This window comes from Phalacrocorax carbo, chromosome 6 (assembly GCF_963921805.1).
Source record: "Phalacrocorax carbo chromosome 6, bPhaCar2.1, whole genome shotgun sequence".
In the NCBI taxonomy this organism is placed as follows: Eukaryota; Metazoa; Chordata; class Aves; order Suliformes; family Phalacrocoracidae; genus Phalacrocorax; species Phalacrocorax carbo.
The window spans coordinates 19,550,460-19,571,897 of NC_087518.1; the positions used below are offsets into that span (position 1 = coordinate 19,550,460).

General features: G+C 60.0%; 1 protein-coding gene across 4 annotated transcripts in view; it reads right to left on the bottom strand.

Annotated features, from left to right (window-relative positions):
- CACNA2D2 (calcium voltage-gated channel auxiliary subunit alpha2delta 2) overlaps nt 1-21,438 on the bottom strand; it is a 236,274-nt gene that overhangs the window by 2,215 nt on the left and 212,621 nt on the right. The window contains exons 7-37 of one of the 4 annotated variants that reach the window (XM_064454069.1): nt 20,913-21,044; nt 20,550-20,607; nt 18,400-18,450; nt 18,127-18,226; nt 17,138-17,296; nt 16,526-16,633; nt 15,721-15,799; nt 15,480-15,529; nt 14,408-14,509; nt 14,150-14,218; nt 13,643-13,717; nt 13,115-13,189; nt 12,870-12,941; nt 12,484-12,555; nt 12,245-12,306; nt 10,345-10,421; nt 6,716-6,776; nt 4,240-4,337; nt 3,932-4,022; nt 3,725-3,787; nt 3,500-3,603; nt 3,316-3,414; nt 3,128-3,222; nt 2,795-2,842; nt 2,312-2,383; nt 1,984-2,136; nt 1,814-1,866; nt 1,653-1,708; nt 1,426-1,549; nt 849-958; nt 565-653 (exon numbers count right to left, since the gene is read on the bottom strand). In XM_064454069.1, coding sequence (XP_064310139.1) covers nt 565-653; nt 849-958; nt 1,426-1,549; nt 1,653-1,708; nt 1,814-1,866; nt 1,984-2,136; nt 2,312-2,383; nt 2,795-2,842; nt 3,128-3,222; nt 3,316-3,414; nt 3,500-3,603; nt 3,725-3,787; nt 3,932-4,022; nt 4,240-4,337; nt 6,716-6,776; nt 10,345-10,421; nt 12,245-12,306; nt 12,484-12,555; nt 12,870-12,941; nt 13,115-13,189; nt 13,643-13,717; nt 14,150-14,218; nt 14,408-14,509; nt 15,480-15,529; nt 15,721-15,799; nt 16,526-16,633; nt 17,138-17,296; nt 18,127-18,226; nt 18,400-18,450; nt 20,550-20,607; nt 20,913-21,044 — 2,657 coding nt within the window. The remainder of the gene's footprint in view (nt 1-564; nt 654-848; nt 959-1,425; nt 1,550-1,652; nt 1,709-1,813; nt 1,867-1,983; nt 2,137-2,311; nt 2,384-2,794; nt 2,843-3,127; nt 3,223-3,315; nt 3,415-3,499; nt 3,604-3,724; nt 3,788-3,931; nt 4,023-4,239; nt 4,338-6,715; nt 6,777-10,344; nt 10,422-12,244; nt 12,307-12,483; nt 12,556-12,869; nt 12,942-13,114; nt 13,190-13,642; nt 13,718-14,149; nt 14,219-14,407; nt 14,510-15,479; nt 15,530-15,720; nt 15,800-16,525; nt 16,634-17,137; nt 17,297-18,126; nt 18,227-18,399; nt 18,451-20,549; nt 20,608-20,912; nt 21,045-21,438) is intronic. The other 3 variants (XM_064454070.1, XM_064454072.1, XM_064454071.1) reach the window with 3 other exon arrangements.

Genomic DNA, 21,438 nt, shown 5'->3' on the forward strand with positions numbered 1-21,438 from the left:
ACCTCCCGCCCCAGGGTTCCCATAGCACTGCTCTCCCAGGGGACACCCCACGGTGCTGCTCTCCTCAGGGCCCCCATGGCTCCACTTCCCCCCAGGAGGGCACCCCACGGCATCGCTTTCCTAGGGACCCCCATGGCTCTGCTCTCCCCAGGGGCACCCCAAGGCTCCTGACCCCCCTCCAGGTCCTCCCAGGGCTCCAAACACCCATCAGGGGGGTCTCCCCCGTGGCACTGCACCCCAGCATCTCCCCATGGCTCTGTTCCCCTCAGTGGGACACCCCGTGGCTCTACTCCCCCATCGGGGTGGGGCGCTCACTCCTCCATTTCCCCCAAGGGGGAACCTCTCAGCTTTGCTCCCCTGGGAACCCTCCATGGCTCCACTCCCCTCTTCAGAGGGAACATGCTGCCCCAGTTCCCCACACACAGCACCCCACAGCTCTGGTCCCCTGGTGACATCCCCATGACTCTGCTCTCCCCTCCCCAGGGGGCACCCACTGCCCCCCAGCCCTCCTCAGGGGGTCCCCCGAGCCCCACTCCCCCCTGTACCCTCCTGCACCCCACATACTGTTGCATTGTAGTCGAAGCAGATGTGGGGACCTTTCCGGTAGCGGGGCCTGTCCACCAGCTCACACTGATTGGGGTCCCTCGGCGGGGCTTTGCAGGTCAAGGAAACCACCGGGGACAGGGCAGCGGGGGCCCATGGGGCACCCATGGTTATGCCAGCCCCTCTGGCCACAGGCTGGCTCCCTCCACCCGCACTGGACTCCACAGCTCCCGACCCCCCTGCCCTACCCCGCACCCCTCTGCCACCACATCCTAGTGGGAAGCAGCTGGGCCACCAAAGGATACCTCTTACCTCTGCCTGCAGCAGCTTGATGGACTCACACTGGCTGCAGAGGGGCTTGTCGGCCACCACGAAGAGCAAGTTGGTGTTGGCCAGCCTCTGAGCATGAAAGAGCCTGGGGGTGCAATGGCAGTGGGGACCCCAGTTACCCTGTGTCCTGATCCCCCCCGTGGCCCCGGTGCCAGCCCTGCAGGATAGTGGCTCTGGGGAGGCTGAGCCAGCAAGGCTCATCCCCAACCTCATCCCTGTCCTTGTCACCATCCCTGTCCCATCGTCATCCCTGCCTCCATCCCCAACCCCATTCCCCTTCCTGTCCCCATGCTGTGGGACTGCCCAGGGAACCAGCACTGATGAGCTTTTAGGGCTCAGTCGCACTTGATGGAGCCCTGAGGACATCATCATCACCCCATGGGGACACAACCTTGCTCTCTGTCCCCCGTCTGGATAATACAAGCCCCCCAAGTGCTGCACCCCATCTCCCATCGCCCCCACAGAGGTGGCTACACAGGGGTCCTGGCAAAGGCAGCCGAGGGAAGTGTCCCCAACCCTGCCCAGCTGGTGGGATGGTGGGGCCAGACCCACCTGGAGCAGTTGCCGCAGTCGATGATGGCGTTGTAGGTGGCGTTGACAGTGCTGAAGTAGTACTGCGTCTGCTTCATTATGCAGCTCGTCTCCCTGGCCTCCATGCTGTCCCCTGCCACCTCCTCTGTGCCAGCACAGTGCTGTGGGCCAAGGGCCATGGACCCCCTGCCACGTGCCCCCACCATGTCCCCTGTCCGCTCCCAGCCCAAGGCTCCCCGGGCACTCACCTGTCTGGAACCAGCTGCTGTAGGTGAGGCCATACAGGAACTGCTGGAAGAGGGACCTGGGGAAGGAGAATGTGGCCGTGTTGCTGTCCCAGCGCCAGGGATGTGTCGGTGTCACCCCCTAATGGAAATGGCCCGTGGGAAGGAGACACAGTGGGACTCACCAGGCTGCAGCCGAGGTCCACCAGGCGAGGTTCAGGAGATCGGCCACAGTAGGCTGTGGGCAAAGAGAGGGGCGGTGAGCCAGCAGGTCCCTGTGCAGGGTGCTGGGGACATCCCCGCAGATCCCTGAGCTCCCAACTGCCCGGTGGCCACCGTCCCTGCAGGCACTCACCACAAAGACACCACGGGGCGCAGCGCCTGTGTTGCTCTGGGCCTCAGGGGCACAGACAGACTGGAAATCATAGGACTCCTTGCGGGTGTAGAAGGAGTTGTTGTAGAGGGCAGACATCAGGTTAGCGTCCACCTCGCTGAAGAACTTGCCCACCTGGAATGGGGACACTGAGTCTGCACCCAAACGCCCCCTTTGCCATGGTCTCCCCCAGTTCCTCCACAGGGAACTTGTGTGGGTTTTGTCACACCACTCGTGATACAAGCTCAGGGGTCTCAGCTCCCCGCTGGCATCCTATGCCCAGGAAAGCCATCACATGGGCAATGCTCACCTGGTACCAGTGGTCCTCCTGGTTGGAGAGCACCAGGAAGCCCCCATCATCGATAAGAACACAGATGAGGTCCTGGGGAAGGAGGGCAGTGTCACACACCCCTGGCCATGCCCCGGGCAAGGCAGGACAGGCAGGGCAGGGGGTGATGGGCAGGGGGCCCAGTGCAGTCTCCCCAGGCCTGGGGGCTGCTCAGGAGCATCTTGGTGCTGGGAGCACCTGCACTGGGTGCAGGGAGAGGGAACCACCACCCACCCTGGGGGTTTTAACAGCCCCTTTGGTAGGTGGTCCACAGTCCAGGGGGCAAACCTCAGGGCTTCATCCCTACGAGGGGGGTCAGGGACTGGCTGAGCTCTGGGAGCGGCATAGGGACAGGGTGGGCATGCTCACCCAGATAGCACGGGCAGAGGATGGGGAGCCCTCCAGCCATCCCCCATTCTCCCTGCCTGCTGTTTCCCACTGCCCCCACCCCTGCTTACCACCCACCTTGTTGTTGGCCTCACAGTCCATCTCACAGCTGGTTGAGGGGTCGCACTGTCAACAGAAACCAGGGCAGAGGGACAGGTTAGTAGGACCAACTTCTACCCAGTGCCTTCCTCCTGGGAGGGGATGCACAGGGTGGCATCCCCAAGGGATGGGGGTGGGTGCCCTGAGCAGCATGATGGGCAGGGCTCTGCTGGAGGCACAAGCCCAGTGGGGCCACAGGCACCATGTCCCAGCAGTGGTCCCCAGCCATGTCCCCAGCAATGGGAGCTCCCTCCCTGTCCCTGTCCCCATCCCCATGCTGTACCAGTGCCGTGGAAGCCCTGGAGGACATACCCGGCGGGTGCCCAGCTGGTCGCGGTCCGTCCGGTTGCTCGCCAACACTTTGAACTTCTCAGCCCAGGCCTCCAGGTCCAGCTTCACCCCCACCACTGGGGGCAGCGGGGAGATGGGGTCAGCCCCAGCACAGGGGGACGATGGGGACCACCCAAGCCTGGCGGCAGGGCACCCAGCCCCCTGCCTACCTGCTGGCTTCAGCGTCTTGCCCCCGATACTGAGCTCCACTGCAGTGCTCACCAGGATCCCAATGGTGTTGTTTTCCAGGTCCAGCCCCCGGTAGCCGGCTGTGGAGGGCAGGGGCGGCATGAGGGGACACACAGGGCCAGTGGCAGCCCGTGCCACCCCCTGCTGCCCCCAGCCAGCACCCACCATCCCGGTAGGGCGGCTTGAAGATGTAGCCCTTGTTGTCCAAACTCCTCCGATAAAAGCTGGCGTTGAAAGGCTCCGGTTCCTCCTCCCAGTCATCTGCAGCCCTGGTGGGGAGCAGCCACGGCCATGGCTGTCACTCGGCCCAGGTCCCACTGGAGATGGCCCCGGGGGAGCAGGCTTGTCACTGCCTGAGGCCAGGTATGCATGCACCCACCAGACACTCACTTGTTAGGGAAGACGCGGGTGATGCCCCCATCAGTGGCTGCGAAGACAGCCAGAAGGCTGTACCTGCAAGGAGAGGGGCCAGGCATGCCAGGTATCAGTGGGGTTTTGCTTTGCTCCTGTCCCATTCCCACAGCCCGTCTCAGTCTCCTGATCCCCCTCTGTCCCCAGCCAGTGCTGCCCATCTCTGGCCACCTTGCCCCCACCTACGTGTTGAGGTCCTGGTCCTTCCAGACCCGCTCCACCAGCTGCTGCGTGATGCCTGTGTCCAGGATCAGGTTGTGCAGGAGGAAGTTGTCACCTTGGGAGGAAGATGGTGAGGAGGAGGAGGAGGAGAAGGAGGTGAAGGCCAGTCCTGTGAGGGGCCTCACACACCCCTCTGCCCAGCACTGGCACCCTCTCTGCAGTAGCTCCCAGGACCCCTGGCACAGCTGACCCCCTGCCCCATCTGCCCCTGGCCCCCCATACCCCCCAAACCCTGCTGTCAGTCCCCCCACCAGCCATCCCCAGATACTCACACTGCTTGGAGTCTGGGGTCACCTTTTCCATGAGGGCAATAAAGTTTTCCAGGAACTCGGTGTTGTTATCCGACAAGTCGAGGTCTTTGCAATACTCTCTGGGGTTTGGGGGACAAGGTTTGTTGTTCGCAAGGATGGAAAAGGCAAGGTCAGTTCTCCCCCAGGGACAGTGGGGCTGGTGCTGGCCATGCTGCCAGCACCTGGGCTTGCCGGGGGACACAACAGTGGTGATGTGGCACTGCTCCCGAGAGTGTCACCCCACTGGGGCAGCCAGCTGTGGGCACCTCTGCAGACTGCCTGGCACCCAGCCCTCTGCTGCCTGCAGTGCCGCCTGCTCAGCCGCCACGATGGCTACTGGGTCTGTCACCGCCATGGGCACTGAGGTGCTGTCACCCCTGCCAGGGCCAGGTTTGATGGATCCCAGTTTCCCCAGAGTGGTATGACCCCAAGCCCATCTCTCCCCATACTAGTGGGGCTACTGGTGGGACTGGGCTCTTCTGCCACTGTACTTACCTGTGGGGCCAGGTGGGTGCTGCCGTGCCCACCCTGACCTGCCCCTGCAGCACCCTGGGGAGCTCTGGTGGCTGTGCCAGCAGCACCATGCAGGAGCTCAGCAGCTGTATCTGTATCCTTTGCGTGGATAGTTAGGTGCTGGGTGAGGCCTGGCCAGCAGAGGTGGGTGCTTGCCCACAGGCATCGCTAGCCCTGAGCCTCTCCTGGGATGGGCACTGCAGGGGTTGCTGTGTCCCTGCTCCAGTCTGGGACCACTCTGAGTGCAGAGCTCTGGCCCCTCCGATGCCAGGGACAGCTGTGACCCCATCAGTCACTGTGAGGCTCTAACCAGATGGCATGGGTTAGTGTCACGCTGTGGTACTGAGAGCCTCCCAGCCTCTGCAGTGTGGCTGCAGGCAGTGCCAGGGGGCTTAGGGCTCCCCCTACTCATGTCCCATCCACCAAGCTCCTGACTCTGCCAAAACCTTGTTAAGAGGACAAACGCCAGAGCGGAAGGTGGCAGGAAGCATGCCCATGGGGCAGCTGAAAAAGCTGGGGCATCCCAGCCAGCCCATCCTGGCCCCCCTCCCCCCTGCTCACAGGGAGCAGCCACCTAAATATCTACACCGACACGCACAGACACACCCACGAGGGACAGGGATATACGGTTTCTGAAAATTTCCAGTGGCCCATGGGCATGGCAGCGCCAATGGCAGATCATACAGTTGCCCTGGGTGCTGGGCCCTCTTCCTGGGCATGCGGCTCCTTCCTGCCGCCCGCTTGTGCTGGGCTGGCACCCACTGCAGGGAGGGTGCTCACAGGGCCACTTTGGGCAGCACCAAAGGGCTTGCCCCAATTTTCAAACCCCCCTTTTTTCTCTGGCTGCACTGGTCGCAGAGCCCCATGCTGATCACTGACCCCATCACTGCAGCCTGAGCGGGGCAGGTGGGGGGCAGACCCACTCCCGGGGCCTCGGGCTCAGACATCACCTCTGTATTTATCCCCTCAGCACAGTTAACAGGTCAATTTTTTTAATAATAGGAGTTTTATATTTCTCATTAATACTCTGCTTGGGCTCCCACATTTTCCTGGACATCACCCCTGCTGCCCTGTGCAGCACCTGAGGACCAAGCCCCCTGTGAAAAGCTGGGGCAGCATGATAACTATGTTTTGGGCTGGTTTACCCAGAATTAGTGTGAGTGATGGCTGCTGTACGCAGGGAAGGTACGGGGTACCCGCAGGTGGCACAAGCAGCTGCGCTGTAGCCTTGACCTGCTGCAGTTCCCAAGAACTGCAATGCTAAAGCATCTACTAATGGGTTGTTTAGCTGCTCTAATGATGTATAAGTGATAGGTGATTAGCTAGTAATGCTAATTAGGGCTGGTCAGCGGCTGCACTGCAGTGGTGGAAAGGGCAGGGTGTGGGCAGAGCTGTGAGGGGTGGGGGCTGGGTGGGAAGGGGGACTCCTGAAACAGCCTGCCAAGGGACAGCCCTTTGTCCCTGCTAAGTGACAAGACTGGGTGGCACGGCCCAGGGGAGGGGACATATCTGTTTGTCTGGGAGCCACTATGCTGTCCCCTAATTCCTGTTCACAGCCTGTGGCAAGCAGCCTCCCCAAACCTCTGGGGCATCCCAAATTTAAGCTGAAACCTACCCTTCCTTCTCCCTGTGCACCTGCAGCCAGCGCAACTGTATGATGCCACTGCTGGCCCCTTGCTCTGTGGGTGGATTTTCAGAAACTATACCTATATATGCACACGCAGAGGTCAGGCCACCACCGGGTGCATATATACCTTGCTGGATGCAACCGGGTGGCGGAGTGGGGCCAAGGTCCCGGCAGCAGCCCCCCCCGGCCCGAGTGGGCACACGACAGACACAGCGATAGGGGACAAGGCACGATGAGTTGAGGATGGGGGGCAATGGAGGGGTTCGGCAGCAGGGCCGGGGTGGATGCACACCTCTGCAAGCGCACACGCAAAGCTACCTGGGAGCAATGAACACATGTCCCTCCGACTCAAAGCTGTTGGGCAGCAGGTATTCAAAATCTGCAACAGAAAGGGAAGGTTATCCAGCGGGGAGAGGGGACGGGACACTGGGGGCCAGGAGGGAGAGAGACGGATAGAGAGAGAGGGGAGGGAACCAAAAAAAAAAAAAAAAAGGCATTTGCTGCTCTTGGTAACAAGAGAGGAAGGAAAAGGCTGTTCTGCTGTCGCTGGCACCGCACGGAAAGGAAAGTTATAGCCAAATTGGGAGAGGTTTGCCCATCTTGGCTTCAATTTGCTTGGTCGCGGGCTGAAGGCGGGCAGTTGCGTACGCATGGCCGGTGGCGTGTACGCAGGGACACACAGAGACACACACACATATATATATGCGCGCACATGTATATATATGCATGTTTGGGAAGGCGAGGGGGCGTCTCTCTCTTGGGGGAGGGCTTGGGGAGAGGGGGTGAGGGCAGGGAACCACATGCTGCGCTCCTGGCCAGAGAAGGATCACCAAAACACTTGGTTGTTGGGGGAAAAAAAAGAAAGGAGTTTTCAGGCATCGACATGGCCAAACGGGCAACCTTGCTGAGGACAGTCCAACCACAGGCTGCCTGCCCAGCAAAGTGCCGTGCAATGCGCTGCCGGGATCTGACACCGGGCCCTGGCGGCCCTCCTCCTTCCCTGGGGTAGTGGGACCCCAATGGGGAGGGGGGCCTACGTTCGCCCGCCAGCCCAGCGCCTCGCTCTGCTTTAAGCAGGGGGTCACAGTCCAGCAGGGTTTGGGGGTGCCTCTCAGGGACCCCCCTGGCAGAGGGGCAGCAGATGCGGGGCTCAGCTTGCGGGGACGAGTTGGGTTAGAGGGTGCGTGGAGGGGGGTGCTACGGGACATCCCGGGGCCGCTGGCCCTGCCCGGTGGGCACCGTCACCCCCTTGCCCTCCCACCAGCCCCCGGTGCATTGCAGGGCACAGCCAGAGGTTGGACTGTTGCTCTCCGAGGGCTGTAGGCAGGGGCTGGGTACAAGCCAATGAGAGGAAGAGGAGGAGGAGGAGGAGAGGAATACAAAACACTCGTACTTGGTCCATCAGCATTGCCATCACAGGGACGCCGGGAGGAGGCAACTCAAAGCTGATAGAACAGGGCTGAGGGTGACACTTCCACCTCCCCACTGTCCTTCCTGCCTGGCCCTGTTCCCCCCACCCCATTTTCCCCATCCTTCCCTGTGCTGCTGTGCCCCCTGCAGCCATCCCCCTGCCTGGGCTGGGGAGCGGGTGCTGCCAGGCAGGCTGCTGGCGGGTGCTGTATATGGGGTGCCGTGCGGGGCACACGCCGAAGGGAGCATGGTGGCAGGTCCCCCAGGGACCATGCATGCCGGGGCATCCCCTGACCCGCCATGGGATTGCATGGGAGCTGTGGGTCTGGCCCCTCTTGGCCCATCCTGTTCTGGCAAGTGGCCAGGCATCATGGGGATGTGGGCCAAACCCTGCCCTGGGTCACATGGGTCCCACTCCATTGCAGGGGGATACTGGCCCCAGCACCCTTCCGCCTGCCTCGGTGGGACTTTAGGCTCCAACTCAACGGCTCCAAGGGGGCACAGATGGTGCCATGATACTGCAGCTGCTAGGGGCTTCACGCCGTGCTGGGCCCCAGGGTAGTGGGGATGGCCACCAAGCAGCCATGGGAGCAGGCAGTGCAGCACCCTGGGGCTTGGCCACCCTGCGTTCCCGCAGGGCCAGGCTTGCTCTCCCCTGTGCAGCGGGGTGACATCACCCCGAGGTGGTCCCATCCCCACCTCTGCTGAAGGTTTCTGCTTGGGGGACTTCCCCAAAAAAGCCTGTCCCAGAGTGCGATGGTGGCAGAAGAGTGGTTCCCCCACCTGCCCTCCGTCCCTGCCACCTTTGGGTGCCCACCCTGCAGCCCCTCACTCCCTGCACAGCCCTATCCCTTTCAGGTTGAGTTGTCTTGGGGGGGAGGAAGCGAGGAGCTGGGACCGGGTGGGAGGGAGAAGGAGCTGGAGGAGGCGAGCGGGGGAAGAGGAGCAAGAAGGGCAGTGGAAAGGAAGAGCAAGGTATCAAACTAGCTACGAAAAACCTTGTGGATTGAAAACGGCAGAGTTTCATACGAGATTGGCTCTTGAACAATATCGAACTGGGTTTGGGAGCGATGCGCAGGGAGGGAGTGGGGGATTGTTGTGACAAAGCTCTCATGGACAGAACAAGACATGTTGCTTTCAAATAAAGGGGGAACTGAAGGAGAGGAGGAGGAAGGAGGAAGGGCGAGTTGGTGGTGGTTTGCAGGTTCGGCGTGGCAAACGGGCAGGGAGATGGGCAAGCAGGGGGGCTGGGGGGGACTGGACACGGGGCGGGGGACGGGGTGGTGAAGGTGAGTGGTCTGAGACTGAAAATACTTGCCCTTCATTTTGATGTTTGGTACTGTGTGAATCCACCATAGAGAGAAAGCAAGAAAAACAACAAACAAAAAAACAACAAACAAAAAAAAGGGGGGTTGGGTGGAAAGGGGGAAGGGGGGCACAAACAATATTTTATTCAATCGCCGTTTGAATAAAAATATTGTGTATCATAATCATACCAAAAGGAAACCTCTTGCAAAAAACGACATGAAGAAAAGAAAAGAAAGAAAAACCCAGTAACAAAAGGAAAACAAAAAGCCATGGTAAAATAAGAATTAAAAAAATGTAAAGATATAACTAGAGAAATATATATATATTTAATACTCTAAAGGAAAATGAGAGTCAGTAGCAAACAGTTGCAACAGTCTTGATATCAAAATGTCCTCACTGAGTCTGGGGGCATGCACGGCACGACGGGCAGAGCCGGGGAGGATGGGGGGATCCCCCCTCCCAGGGACGGGGGCAGCCTGGCCTTGTCCCCACAAGGATGTGAGGCTCCTGCCACTGGATGGAACGGGTGGCAGGGGCCACATCTGGAGTGGGGCTGGGGTCAAGCCACCAGGGCGGCTGAGGTGGGGAAACAGGGAGAACTGGAGGGGAGAGGGGAAGGGTCCAGTTATCCCACAGGGGAGAGGGTCCCCGGGAGCAGCATGGACCTGTGGTGGGAAAAAGGCCTGGGGGTCGGAGAGAGAGAAAGAGAGAGAAAGGGGGGGCCAGGCTAACACACATGTACACAGATTAATTCTAAACAAAAATCAAAACCAACCGAAACCGAACTCATAAAAAGAAGAATAGATGGCTTAAACCAAAACCAAAGAATCATAATAAACCAAAGGAAATTAAAGAGATCCATGCAAACTTTCCCAGGCTTGCAAATTAACTGGCTGCTACAGCGTCATCCCTCATCCCCAGGAAGTGAACAGGCAGCAGTGCAGCCCCTGCCTGTGCTGGGCAGCGCCTGCCTGCAGCCTGGGGGTTGGGTTTCAGGGTGCAAAGCATAAGGACCAAACCCTGGCACCCCGGGGCACCCCAGGCAGGCAGCTCACTTTCCCTCTGTGTGTTCACCTCTACTCATGCCTCTCAATTTTTTCTTTCCTCTGACAGTGGTCTCTGTCTCTTTTTGCAAGTTTTTGCTTCGTGTTTCTCCCCCCGACAGCTGTGGGCTGGCGTGGGATTGAGCAGGAGTGCGAGGGTGGCAGGGAAAGCCAGGGGCTACTTACACTTCACTTGCAGGATCTGGTCGCTGAGGTTGGCCTGGATGTAGTAGGTGCTGTAGGGAGGCAGAACCAGCCCCAGGCTGTGGAGGTGGAGAGCAGACAGGTGGTGTAAGGCTTTACACCCACCCAGAGCCCTTGGCCAGCCCCCAGCCCCTGCCTGGCATCCCCTGGCAGCACCCAGCCCTGGCCGATGGTAGGCAGCAGCCCCACTGACCTCCTGCACACCCTGCTGCATCATTCTCTCCAGGGACTGCTCCTAGCGCTGTCCTGGGGGCAGCCAGAGTCATCCCCAGAGAACCCAGAATCATCCTGGTGGCACCCAGGGTCATGCCCAGAGCATCCAGGGCCACTGGGGCACCCAGGGTCACTCTTGGAGCACACAGGGCCATTTTGGTGGCACCCAGGATGGTCCCTGGAGAACCCTCAGCACAGGAGGTGGCAAGCCTGTCAGCCAGGTCTGATATGGGCAGGATGTGCCTGTCCAGAAACCAAGGGAGATGTATGTGGAAGAGGGACACAACATCCTCATATGGGAGGAAGGTGGGAAGAGACACAGCCCTCAGAAGAAGGGACAAAACCTTCCCAGTGAGGAGATACTGAAGACAACCATTACACAGGCACTGGCTACTGACGAGCCAGGAAGGAGAGGGATGCACCTGCCAGGAGTCTGGCACCCAGGGTGTGGGATGGGAGTGGGAAAGGAGGTAGCAGAATGTGGTGCTGGGGCTGCTGAACCCATGGGACATGCTGCCAGAGGGATCTGGGCTCCTGAGTGCCAGCTGCAGCGGCCAGTGGCCTTCAGTGACAGTGTTTGTGCCAGGTGCTTCCCAGGATAAGCAAGCACTGGCAGGTGAGGGCCACATTCCTGACTCATTGGATGCCATACCTGCACCTGAGCCACACTGGGACCTGGATTTGACACCAAACCACCCCTCCACCTAGTCCCGCATGCACCTGGCAGCATGGACTAGGCACCCTAGCAGCACGGCAGAGGTGGTGAGACCCCAAAAACCATGGCAGAGATGATGGCACACCAGCATAGAGAGTAGAGATGGTGGCACCCCAAACCATGGGTGGCCAGGGGAAGGTTGTGACTTTTCTGTTCAGTTCTGGTGGCACCCTATGCTGACGGTGTCCCAGGGAACCCTGGGGAAAGGGAGCACAGGGCCCTCAGCAGCACCCTTCACCCTACAGATCAACCTGCAGCCCCAGCTACAGCTGTGTCACCCTGTGTCATTGTTCCCTCCTTGACAGTGCTGCTTGTGTCCGGAGGGGTGCCACTGTGGGGTACACGACCAGGGCTGCATGGGGAACACCTGGCAGTGCTGGGAGGGGGCTGTGACCCTTGCCAGCCCCTCCTGAACTGGGTGGCAAGAAAAAGGAGGGTACACTGGGCAGCAGGGGGACCATGTGGCTCAGCATGAGTATGATGACGACGGGGTCTTTTTTTACACATCTGTGGGTCCAAACTGGGCAATAAATGCAGAACAGAGCTTTGCTCTCCTCTGCCTCTGAAGCCACTGCTTGTGCTGCAAGGTGGGCACGCATCACTGTCACCCACCCTGGTGCAGGCAAAGACCTGCATGAGCCCCTGGCTGTGCAGGCAGATGGTGGCAGGGATGTCCCTTGGCTAGCACTTTGCACACCAGCCCTGCAGCACCTGTCCTGAGCCCTGGGGACCATGGCCCAGCTCAGCAGTGCCGAATGCTCATGGGAGTGCTCTCTAGAGCATCACTGACTGTGTGCAATGATGTGACAGCAAGTCTGCAACACTGCAGCCCATGGGACACATTCCTGGTCACCTCGGGGACCTCCTGAGCTGCAGGCACGAGACTGCAGCCCTGTGCTGGTCCAGGTCTGGCCAATGCTGGGGGAGCATGGGTGCGCCAGCCACGTCGCTCACCTGTAGTTGGTGCTTTTGATGGGGGCCCACGTGTAGGTCCTGAACACCTCATCGATGTATTGCTGCGGGTCAGAGGGAGCCAGTCAGGCCTCTGTGGTGCCAGGACTCCACCAGTGCGGTGACATAGGACCCTGGCTCTGAGCCCAGTGCCAGATCCAGCCCCTCACTCCCCACCACTGGGGCTGGATGCTCAGCACAGCAGTAGTTTTGGCTGCGACCCCCTTCCCCTGCAGTGTTACCTCATCCAGGGACTTGATGAGGGTCTTGATGAACCTCTGCCCATCGTTCCCATCAATCATGCTTCTACGGATCTGGGGGACACGGAGGAGGCAGCTGAGGGCCACAGAGCCTGGCCACATGCCTGCAGGCACCTACCCCAGTGGGGTGGCACTGGCGACACATGGGGTGCAAGGGGCAAGGGGTGAGTAGCTTGGAGGGGGCTCATCATGCTAGCACCCTGTGGACAGTGACCCAGTTCCCATCCCCACTGTGGCCCCATGGGAGCGGTGCTGGGGCCCTTAGGATGAGGTGTTCCCCAGGGCAGGCTGGAGGGGCTGAGTGCCCTTTGCAACTGCAGATCAGGGGGCTAGCCTGTACCCCAAAAGCTGCCCCCAGGTCTGCCCACCTCCTCCTTGTTCTCATCCTCCAGCTCAGCGTCCAGGAAGTCCAGCGTTACCGGCTCACGGAAATTGATGATCTGCAGGCAGAAAGGGAGTGCTGTGGAAGGGCTCAGGGCTCCCACAGCTGCTTCTGAGTCCAGACAAACTCATCACAATTCCCACAATTAGCTCCTAAGGAGCCTGGAAAGCCATGTGCCCCACAGGACCTGGCTAACCCCTGCTGCTGCTGGCCTGACAGGCCCCTCCTCACCTGGGGCTGCAGGTTGGGGTGCAGCAGGACATAGCCGTTCAGGTCGATGGCGAAGACGTAACCATTTGCCCCCAGCTGCCGGAGGAGAGGAGAAATGAAGCCAGCCAGGTGACTCTGCAGCATGCTGTGCTGTGCCATGCCGGTGTGATCACCCTCACCTCTGCAGACAGAGCTTGCCCCATGCTATCCCCAGGGCTCAGCCTTTTCTATCCACCTATTTCTATTCTCAGGCCAATAGCATCTCCCACCCTGGCCCTGGATTTTGCCTGCTGCCCCTTTCCCCAAGCTGGTAAGGTTTATTCCCCACTGACCCTGCAAGGATTTTGGTTCTGCTCTGGGTCCCAGAGCATCACCCAGCTCTGATCCCTGCCCACTTGCCTGCCCTGGTCCCTGCCTACAATCATGGCTTCTGCACCCTGCTACTGCCAGCGCTGCTGGAGGTGCTACGGGGTGCTGGGGGGAAGCTCTGGGCTCCGCTGGGCTCAGGCAGTGCAGGGCAGGGACGGAGGGGAAGGGGCCCCCACGCACGTTGTATCGCGGTGTCAGCCTCTTGATGTCATTGAGAGCCACGTCGATCCCCATCACGCCCAGGATGAGCTGGTTCTGGAAGGAAGCGCAGGGAGGGAGGCAGGTGGGAGCAGGGCTATCACCTGCCACTGACAGCACAGGGGTGGGGAAACAGAAGGGTGGATCTCTTCTCCCTCTGGGGACATGAGTCATAGCTGGACACCAATGGCACAGGGTGGGATGTGGTAGTCCCCCAGCAGCCTTCCATGGGTCACTGCATCCCCCAAGGACTTGCAGCTGTCAGCTGTCCCCATTGAACCAGGAAGCCAAAGCCATTTTGGGTCCCAGGGATGGCAGTCATCCCTGGTCTCACCCCAGGGAGGGAGTGCAGAGCAGGCAGCACCCCGGGGTGCCAGTGTCCACCAACCCAGCCATACACCCAGCATCAGGGCACCCTCCCCAGCCTGCCGTGACCCCACACCTGGGGGTCCTGGTGCAGCCAGGGCAGTGACAGCCACAGTCTCCTACCTTCCTGTCACTGCTATCCTCTGTCAGGTTGAACACCGGCAGCGTGCCCGTCACCACCAGGCCCAGCCCCTGCACAAGCACAGAAAGGTGTCCCATGGCTCCTTGTTGACCCCAGGATCCAGAGCTGGGGGTGGGCAGCAGAGGGGGGTTACCCCCCATGGCAAGGGAGATGGGGGCATATGCTGTGCTTAGACCCTGGGGTTGGGGTCCCCACCCACTCCCCAGGGCTGTGTGGGTCCCCAGGGCTGGTGTCCCCACCTGCGTCCTTACCAGGGCATCCTGGTAGACGTTGGTCCACTGAACCTGCTTGGCTCGGTTCCCAGCCAGGACCATGGGTCTGCCCAGCACGTCCAGGTACTCCTGCAGGGACACAGGGTGGGGGGAAACATGACATGGGAGCCAGACGTCTCCCTGGTCTAACCTGGTAACACCCCTGTCCCCATGCACACCCCAGGAATTATTAATAGGGTGCTTAGCGTTGGCCCTCAGCTGCAGGCTGAGCTAGGGGAGGGGGCTTGGCAGTTACCAAACCTGAGGATAATGGCTCCAGCTGGGAACCAAATGGCTCTGTCAAGATGCAAACAAGGCCCTGCTTGCCATCGGCATGCACTGGCAGGGCAGGGGCTCCCCAGACAGCAATAGCCAGAGTGCCCCTGCTGGCTCCCAGCCATCCCTGGGGGCTGGACTTGCTCTGCCATGCCCAGACAACATTGCTGCTGTCTACCTGGCTGCCAGTGCTGGCCTTTTGCGATCTTCTCTCAGGGCAGGTTTCCCTTATCCTGGCTCATCTTGCCAAGGCAGACCTCCGGGTGGAGGGGAAGCCCCTGTGCCACGATGGCAGCCCTGCACCAAGGGTCTGCCCCTCTCGGGGACCCCACCATCACCTACCTACCATGGCACCTTGTGTGCATCTGATAAAGAAAAGGGGCAGAGAACAGGCAGGGGGATGGGGTGCGGGACAGATACACCTGGCTCTGCCGGGGCTGGCCCGGCCTGCACTTGCTCCCTGCCCATGCTCGCTCACTCCCTGCCTGTGCTCACTCTCTGCCTGCCCGCGCTTGGCTCCGCTCTGCACTGATTAACGCCTGATGTTTCATAATTAGTCACTCAAAAGGCAGCAGGTCCATGGGGAGCTGCAGAAGATGAATTACTTATTTTAATAGTGCGAGGCCTGGCTGAGGGCTTGGCTTGGCTCCCTGGCTTGCTGCCATGCTTGCTGTTGCTTTTGGGCTCTCTGCAGTGGGGCTGGGGCTGCCTGAGCATACCCCCAGGCAGGGCACCTCCAGAGGGCAGGGCAGCTCTCCCTGCGGCTGTCAGCACCCTGCCGTACCTGTGTGTTGATGCGGATGGCACCGATGGAAGGGATTTCGAAGTAGTAACCTTGAAAAAGAAAGAAAGGCAGCTGGAGAGCTGGCTGTCTGCCTGTCTGGCAGTCTGTCTGTCCTGCTGTCCAGCCCTCCAGGGTTGTACCCAGCACTTTACCAGCAGCAGCATGTGCTGGAGCACCAGTGCCAGGGGTGAGCCCAGTACCCCACAGCCTCCTATGCTGGCCAGGTGCCAGCCCCACTCACCTTTGTTGGCGCAGGCCATCCACTGCAGCGGGGTCACGTCATAGTTGTGCTGCCCGACAGAGAAGGTGAAGACCCGCACCTGCAGCAAAGCACAGTGGTGACGACCGGCTGCCAGGCACCCTGGTCTTCTACTCTCGGGTGCTCCTTCCTGGCTGATGGCATCTTCTCTGGGGACAGTGTGGCATTGCTCTCTGCCACACAGACCGTCCTGTGTATGGCCAAGCACAGGAAGGCAGAAGAAGGCTACTGCAAATGCTGGATGCACTGGCAGGCAGGAAGGGAGACCCTCTCCCCCTGCCTGGAGCTGGCCAGTCCTGTCCCCCACCCACTGAAGCCATCTACCCCTGTGGGACTTGAATTCCTTGTGCTGGGGCATTGCTGCACAGAGAGGGCTCTGTGCTTTCTGAGGGTCCTGCATAGCCCAGGATCCCCCCACCCCACAGTTCTCTAGGTCCTGGAGAGCTGAGTGGTGATGGGGACCCTCCTGCCTGTGAGCAGCCCTATCCCCCATGCCTGGGGTGTGCTCTTGAAGGGGACCACCGGCCCCATTTCCCCACCGGCAGCCTGCAGGGCACCTGGCCCCATGCTTCCTGCATGCCAAGGTGGGAGCTGGCAATAAATGGCACTGGCACATCAGCCGCGCCATTATCAGGGTGGAGTCTCTGCACAGGAGAAGGCTGTCGGGGAGAGAGGATGGTGACATTGCTCATGGCAAGTAAGGTGGAAGCCAGCAATGGAGCTGCAGCAGCCGTGTCCATCCCCAGTGAGCAGCCCCAGTTTGGCACACGGTCCCACAGCCACTCACCGTCTTATTGGGCCAGTTGTACTTCTCAAAGACGTCCTGCACCCGGTCCTCACCACCGTCCGTGAACATCATGATCATCTTGTTACAGTTGGCACGCGTAATGTTGGACTACAGGGCAGAGAGAGAGTGCCTGAGGCTGGACCCAGAGCAAGTGGCACTGGGCATGGGGCTGGATGCAGCCAGGTGGGCTGGCTCTAACCCGTCTCTTTTCCCAGCTTGTTTCTCTGGGGTGAGGGTAGCTGGGGTGAGCAGGCAGGAGGAGGGATGCTGTCTGCTTGGAAATAATGCTGTGGCTATTCCTGCTTGGCACCTAATAGCACCATTCATCTTTATTTTGCCTCTGGCATGGTGTCTGGCTGGATCTGGCCCCCTCTGCCCAGCGCTGCTAACTTTTAATAACCCAGAGGGGCAGCAGCTCCCACAAAACCTTGGCTACAGCATGCCAAGGGGTGGTATGTCCCCCCTGGCAGTGCAAAGGAGGACAAGGAGCCCTCTGCATGCCAAAGCCCCAAGTGCGGGGTAGCAGCCAGGTGCTCAGGATTCTCCCATCATCCCCAGCACCCATGGGTGCACTCTGCACACCTCCAGCCCCCGGCCCGGCCCCCAGCTCACATTCTGCAGCTGGTCAAAGGCGTACTCAAAGCCAGCCTTGTAGTCAGTCGTGCCCTTGGCCACCATCCCCTGCACATCCTCCTTGAAGACCTTCTTGTTCCGGATGTTGGCCTGCACCAGGTGCTTGAAGCACGACACTGGCTTTGCCTTCTCGTTGAACTGGGAGGCAAAAGGGAGGGGAGTGGGTCACAGAAAGGGGACGGGGACCTAAAGGCAGCCATCCGTGGGCACATGCCACCCACCACACTCAGTTCCTATGGGTAGAAGGCAGCTGGAGTATCCCATGTCCCATGTCCTGGAGATGGCCAATACTGAGACTGGGGCTTAGCTTGGGCCAATCTAGCTCTGAGCCACTCGGCATGGGTGCCAGCAGTGGATGCTGCCAGCACAGAGCTCACCTGCACCCTTGCTTCTGCAGGGTCCCCCAGGCTTGTGTAAGCAGGCATGCTGTGCCGGCAGCAGGAGCAGGTGCTGCCTCTTGCTTATGGTTTCATTTGCTGGCAATAGGGCCCATTCATTAGGGGAGCAGCGATCCAGCTAACAGAGCCAGGCCAGACACCTTAATTAGCACCAGCGTTCTTGCGGCAGACAGGGGAGGGCTGGCATGGGCTGGGTGCCAACTGATGCACAGATGCGGTGGCATGGCCACTGTCCTGTATGAGGTCATGGGCTGGTGACATCGTCACAGGGGGAATGATGTCACTGGCTGGTGACAGACAGGAGATGGCTGATCGGATCGCCCTGGGAGCATCTCTGCCAAACGCCCCGTGATGGGGGCAGCTTTAATTCACCACCATGTATAGTTGAGCCCTGAACAGCCATTTCCTTGCTTATGTGCAGGTGGGTGGTTAAGAAGAAGAAAAAAAAAAAAAAAAAAGGCATTTCTCTCTCTGCAGAGCCCCTGGCCAGGTGGGTCTGGGGGCAAAGGGCTCCTGTGGTAGGGAGCTGCCTGGGGGGCGCAGCCTTGACACCCATCCCATGGTACTTACTGAGGCCACGTTGACGTAGTCGTCATCTGAGAGGGTGTCCAGCATCTCATAGACTGAGGTCTTCATCAGCTTGAGGGTGAGGCCGCTCACGCTGCCGCTCCTGGCAGGAGAGAGGGGTGCTTCGGGTTCAGCAGCAAAGGGGCATGGGGTTCCCCACCAGTACTATCCCACACAGCTTCCCCAGGGCCACCGGCAGGACAGTGGCACCCCAGGGAGCTGTGCCACTGTCCTGGCCTGGCTCAGCCTGGCCATGGTCCCCACCCTTGTACTCACACGTCCACGATGATGACCATATCCTTTGGGGAGGAGGCGCCTTGGATGTACCTGCAGGGTGCAGAGTGGGGTCAGCAGGGTCAACTCATTTGGAGAGGGACCCTGACCCTGCTGGGTGCAGCCCAAGAACAAAGCTCTGCCAGGGCCCAGGCAGCTGGAGAGCTGTGCTGAGAGTGTCTGCACACCGATGGCTGTGGTGTCCCCGTGGTGAGGAGCAGGGACAAGGTAGTGGCGGGCAAGCAGAGGTGAAGATGTAGCATGGCGCAGCACGGCAGACTGCCAGTGACATGCCGCTCAGTACTGTATTGGCCTAATGAGCTCTAAATGCTGAACTCTTCCATCATTGCAGGCCCTCTTCTGTGCGCTGATTATGCTGACACATGCATCCATATTAAGATGCTATTTACCCCCCTGGTAGCTTCAAAGGCCAGGTTGATTAGGTTATTTTCAGCTATGAGGAGGAAAAATAATACTACTACGTAAATCCTCCCCCCGAAAACAATTGGGGAAGCCTTCCTCACCCTTTGAAGCATCCAGTCCTCCTCCCAGTCCTACTGTGCCATCCTGAGTGGGAGGGGGCCCATGTGGTGCTCAGCACCCATCCCAGGCACAGCCTAGCCTCCCTATCCCATTGTGTGGGGCCTGATCCTGCTATGGTTGAAGTCCAAGGGAGCCTTATTATTGGCTTGATCTGGATCAGGCCTGATGCAAATTAATTAGTGTGTTATTAGTATCAATTACTCACCATTACTGTGGAAGGGGTAGGCTCTGATTGCTAATCCCAGGTCCTGATGTTCCCTAATCACAACTGATCACCCAGGCGGGATGTGGGATGCTGGCCCTCCCAGCATGGTTGCTGCCTGCCCCCAGCACCCCCTGCTCATGCTGGGGTGCATGACAGGTGGGCAGCTGCCTGTGGACCTCCTGCTAGCTAGTAGGGGCTGGGGGGCTCAGTCCCTGCCCTGTTGCCCAGGACAGGCATGTGCTGGCATGCACAGAGCCCAACTAAGATGCTGCCCCTAATGGGTTGTGGCAGCACATCCATCTCTGGCTGCCCTGCTCAGATGAATACCCTGAGCTCCACTGGAGAAGGCTGTGGTTAATAGCACCATTCATCAAGGGAGGGGAGGGCAAGAAAGTGGTGCTGGCAGCCCTGCCAAGGCTGCAGGCAGGACGGACCATGGCCCCTGCCAAGCCCGGCAGTGGAGAAGTGAAGGCTGTGTGCTGCGCTAGACCCCAGTGTGAGGGCAGGAAAGGATGCCAAATGGGTGTCCCTGGAGGTGTGCTACTGCTCCTCCATGGCTGGGTGGGCGAGTGTCTAGAAAGCCTGGCTAGTGAGCAGGCAGCTGGGCTAGCCAGGCTCGGTAGCTCCCATACACATCAGCAGCCCCCTGAAAATACCTGCCAGTCCCCGCTCTGCCAATAACCCACACAGACACCCCAGCAGAGAACAGTTAATAATTAATGTGGAGCAAAGACAATTAACCATAGCAGCAGGGCCATTAATTTTCTGACAAGCAGCTCTCGTCGGGGGCAGGGGATGCTCCCCCAGGATACAGGGCTCCCCAGGCACCTGCACCTGCTTTCCTCTCTATGCCCACATTTTTAGGCAGCAACTGTGGGCAGGATGAAGCTGCAGCTTCCCCAGCCCCATGGGCAGAATGATAATTAGTGCTTCCAACCTGGCACCTCTACCTGGGCTAAGGGGAAGCAATTCAATACCACCTCACTCGGTGTGTAGCTAGATGGCTGCTTGCAGCTATCACTTAACCACAGCCTGGAAATGCCTGTCCAGTTCTCTCTCCATCCTCCCAGCTCATGGTTTCTGGGAGCTGGTTGCTTTCCCGTTTGGATGGGAATGCTGGCTGGGACTGAGTGTTGGCAGCCACGGCTGCAGGCGGGAACAGGACAAGGGACAGCTCTCCACGCTTGATCTGTATCCAAGAATTTGCCTCTCCGTCCTGCTCTGCCTTCCTGGGAAGATGGGAAGGAGCAGGAGGCAAGAGCCGCAGCTCAGATGCCCCTGCCCATGTTACAGTGTCTGTTTGCCTATGACAACCATGTGTGAAATGAGAAGAGGAGGAAGCTGGCTGCTCCCAGCCAGGAAGGGCCGGCAAAGGGACTCCCCTCCCCACCCGGCACCCCCTTACCAGGGCCGCCTGCGCACGTCGTAGAGGTCGATCTTATTGGGGGCTCTCCACGGTGTGGCTGCAGGGGGAAGGCAGGCAGTGAGTGTGGTGGGACTGTCCCGGAGCAGGGGACAGGGGCACATGGGGGATGGGGCAGAGGAATGCCCACAGCCAAGAAAGCGGCAGGCTCTGGCAGGGAGCTCTCATCAACAGGCTTTGGCACTGTACAGTTATGCGTGTCAGGCGGCTTCCAGGGCCGTTGCTGGGAGATGCTTGCCCACATCTTAGAGCAAGCATCTCAGAGCAAGGTCCAAGGGCCTGGACTGCCCTTGGCCAGCCCCTCCCCCCGCCGGCAACCGCCCCCCGCTGGCCCCCACCACGCACCGGGGTAGTAGCGGGTGACGCCAGTGGCGCTGCCGAACACCTGCCAGAGCAGGGAGGGATCCTCCTTCCGGTTCTCGATAAAGACGTCTTCCAGTGCCTGCGTCCAGTTCAGCTCATTGAGGATGACAGTGGCTGTGGAAGACAGAGCCAGGGGCAGGCAGGTGGGTGGGGGGCAGCAGCAGAGCCTGGATAGGCTGGGGGGGTGACAGGGACCACAGTGTCCCTGTGATGTTGGCAGGGAGGGAGAGGCAGTGTGTCCCCTCTGCACCTTCCCAGGGAGAAGCCCACAGGGGCTTTGCAGCAGCTTGCACAGCCCCCTTGCTCCCACAGGGCTCCAGCATCAGACTGTTGTCCCTTGTCCCCAGAGACCAGAGCCACCCTCCAGGGCTCCCGCAAGTGCTCATTGTCCCCATCCCCTGGCTCTGGGTCAGGGACAGCCACCGCTGGGAACAGTTGTCTTGCCATCTCACTCTCTTCCCAGAAAAATGCCCTGCTCCTCCTGCCACCGTACCAGCCCCACTCCCCA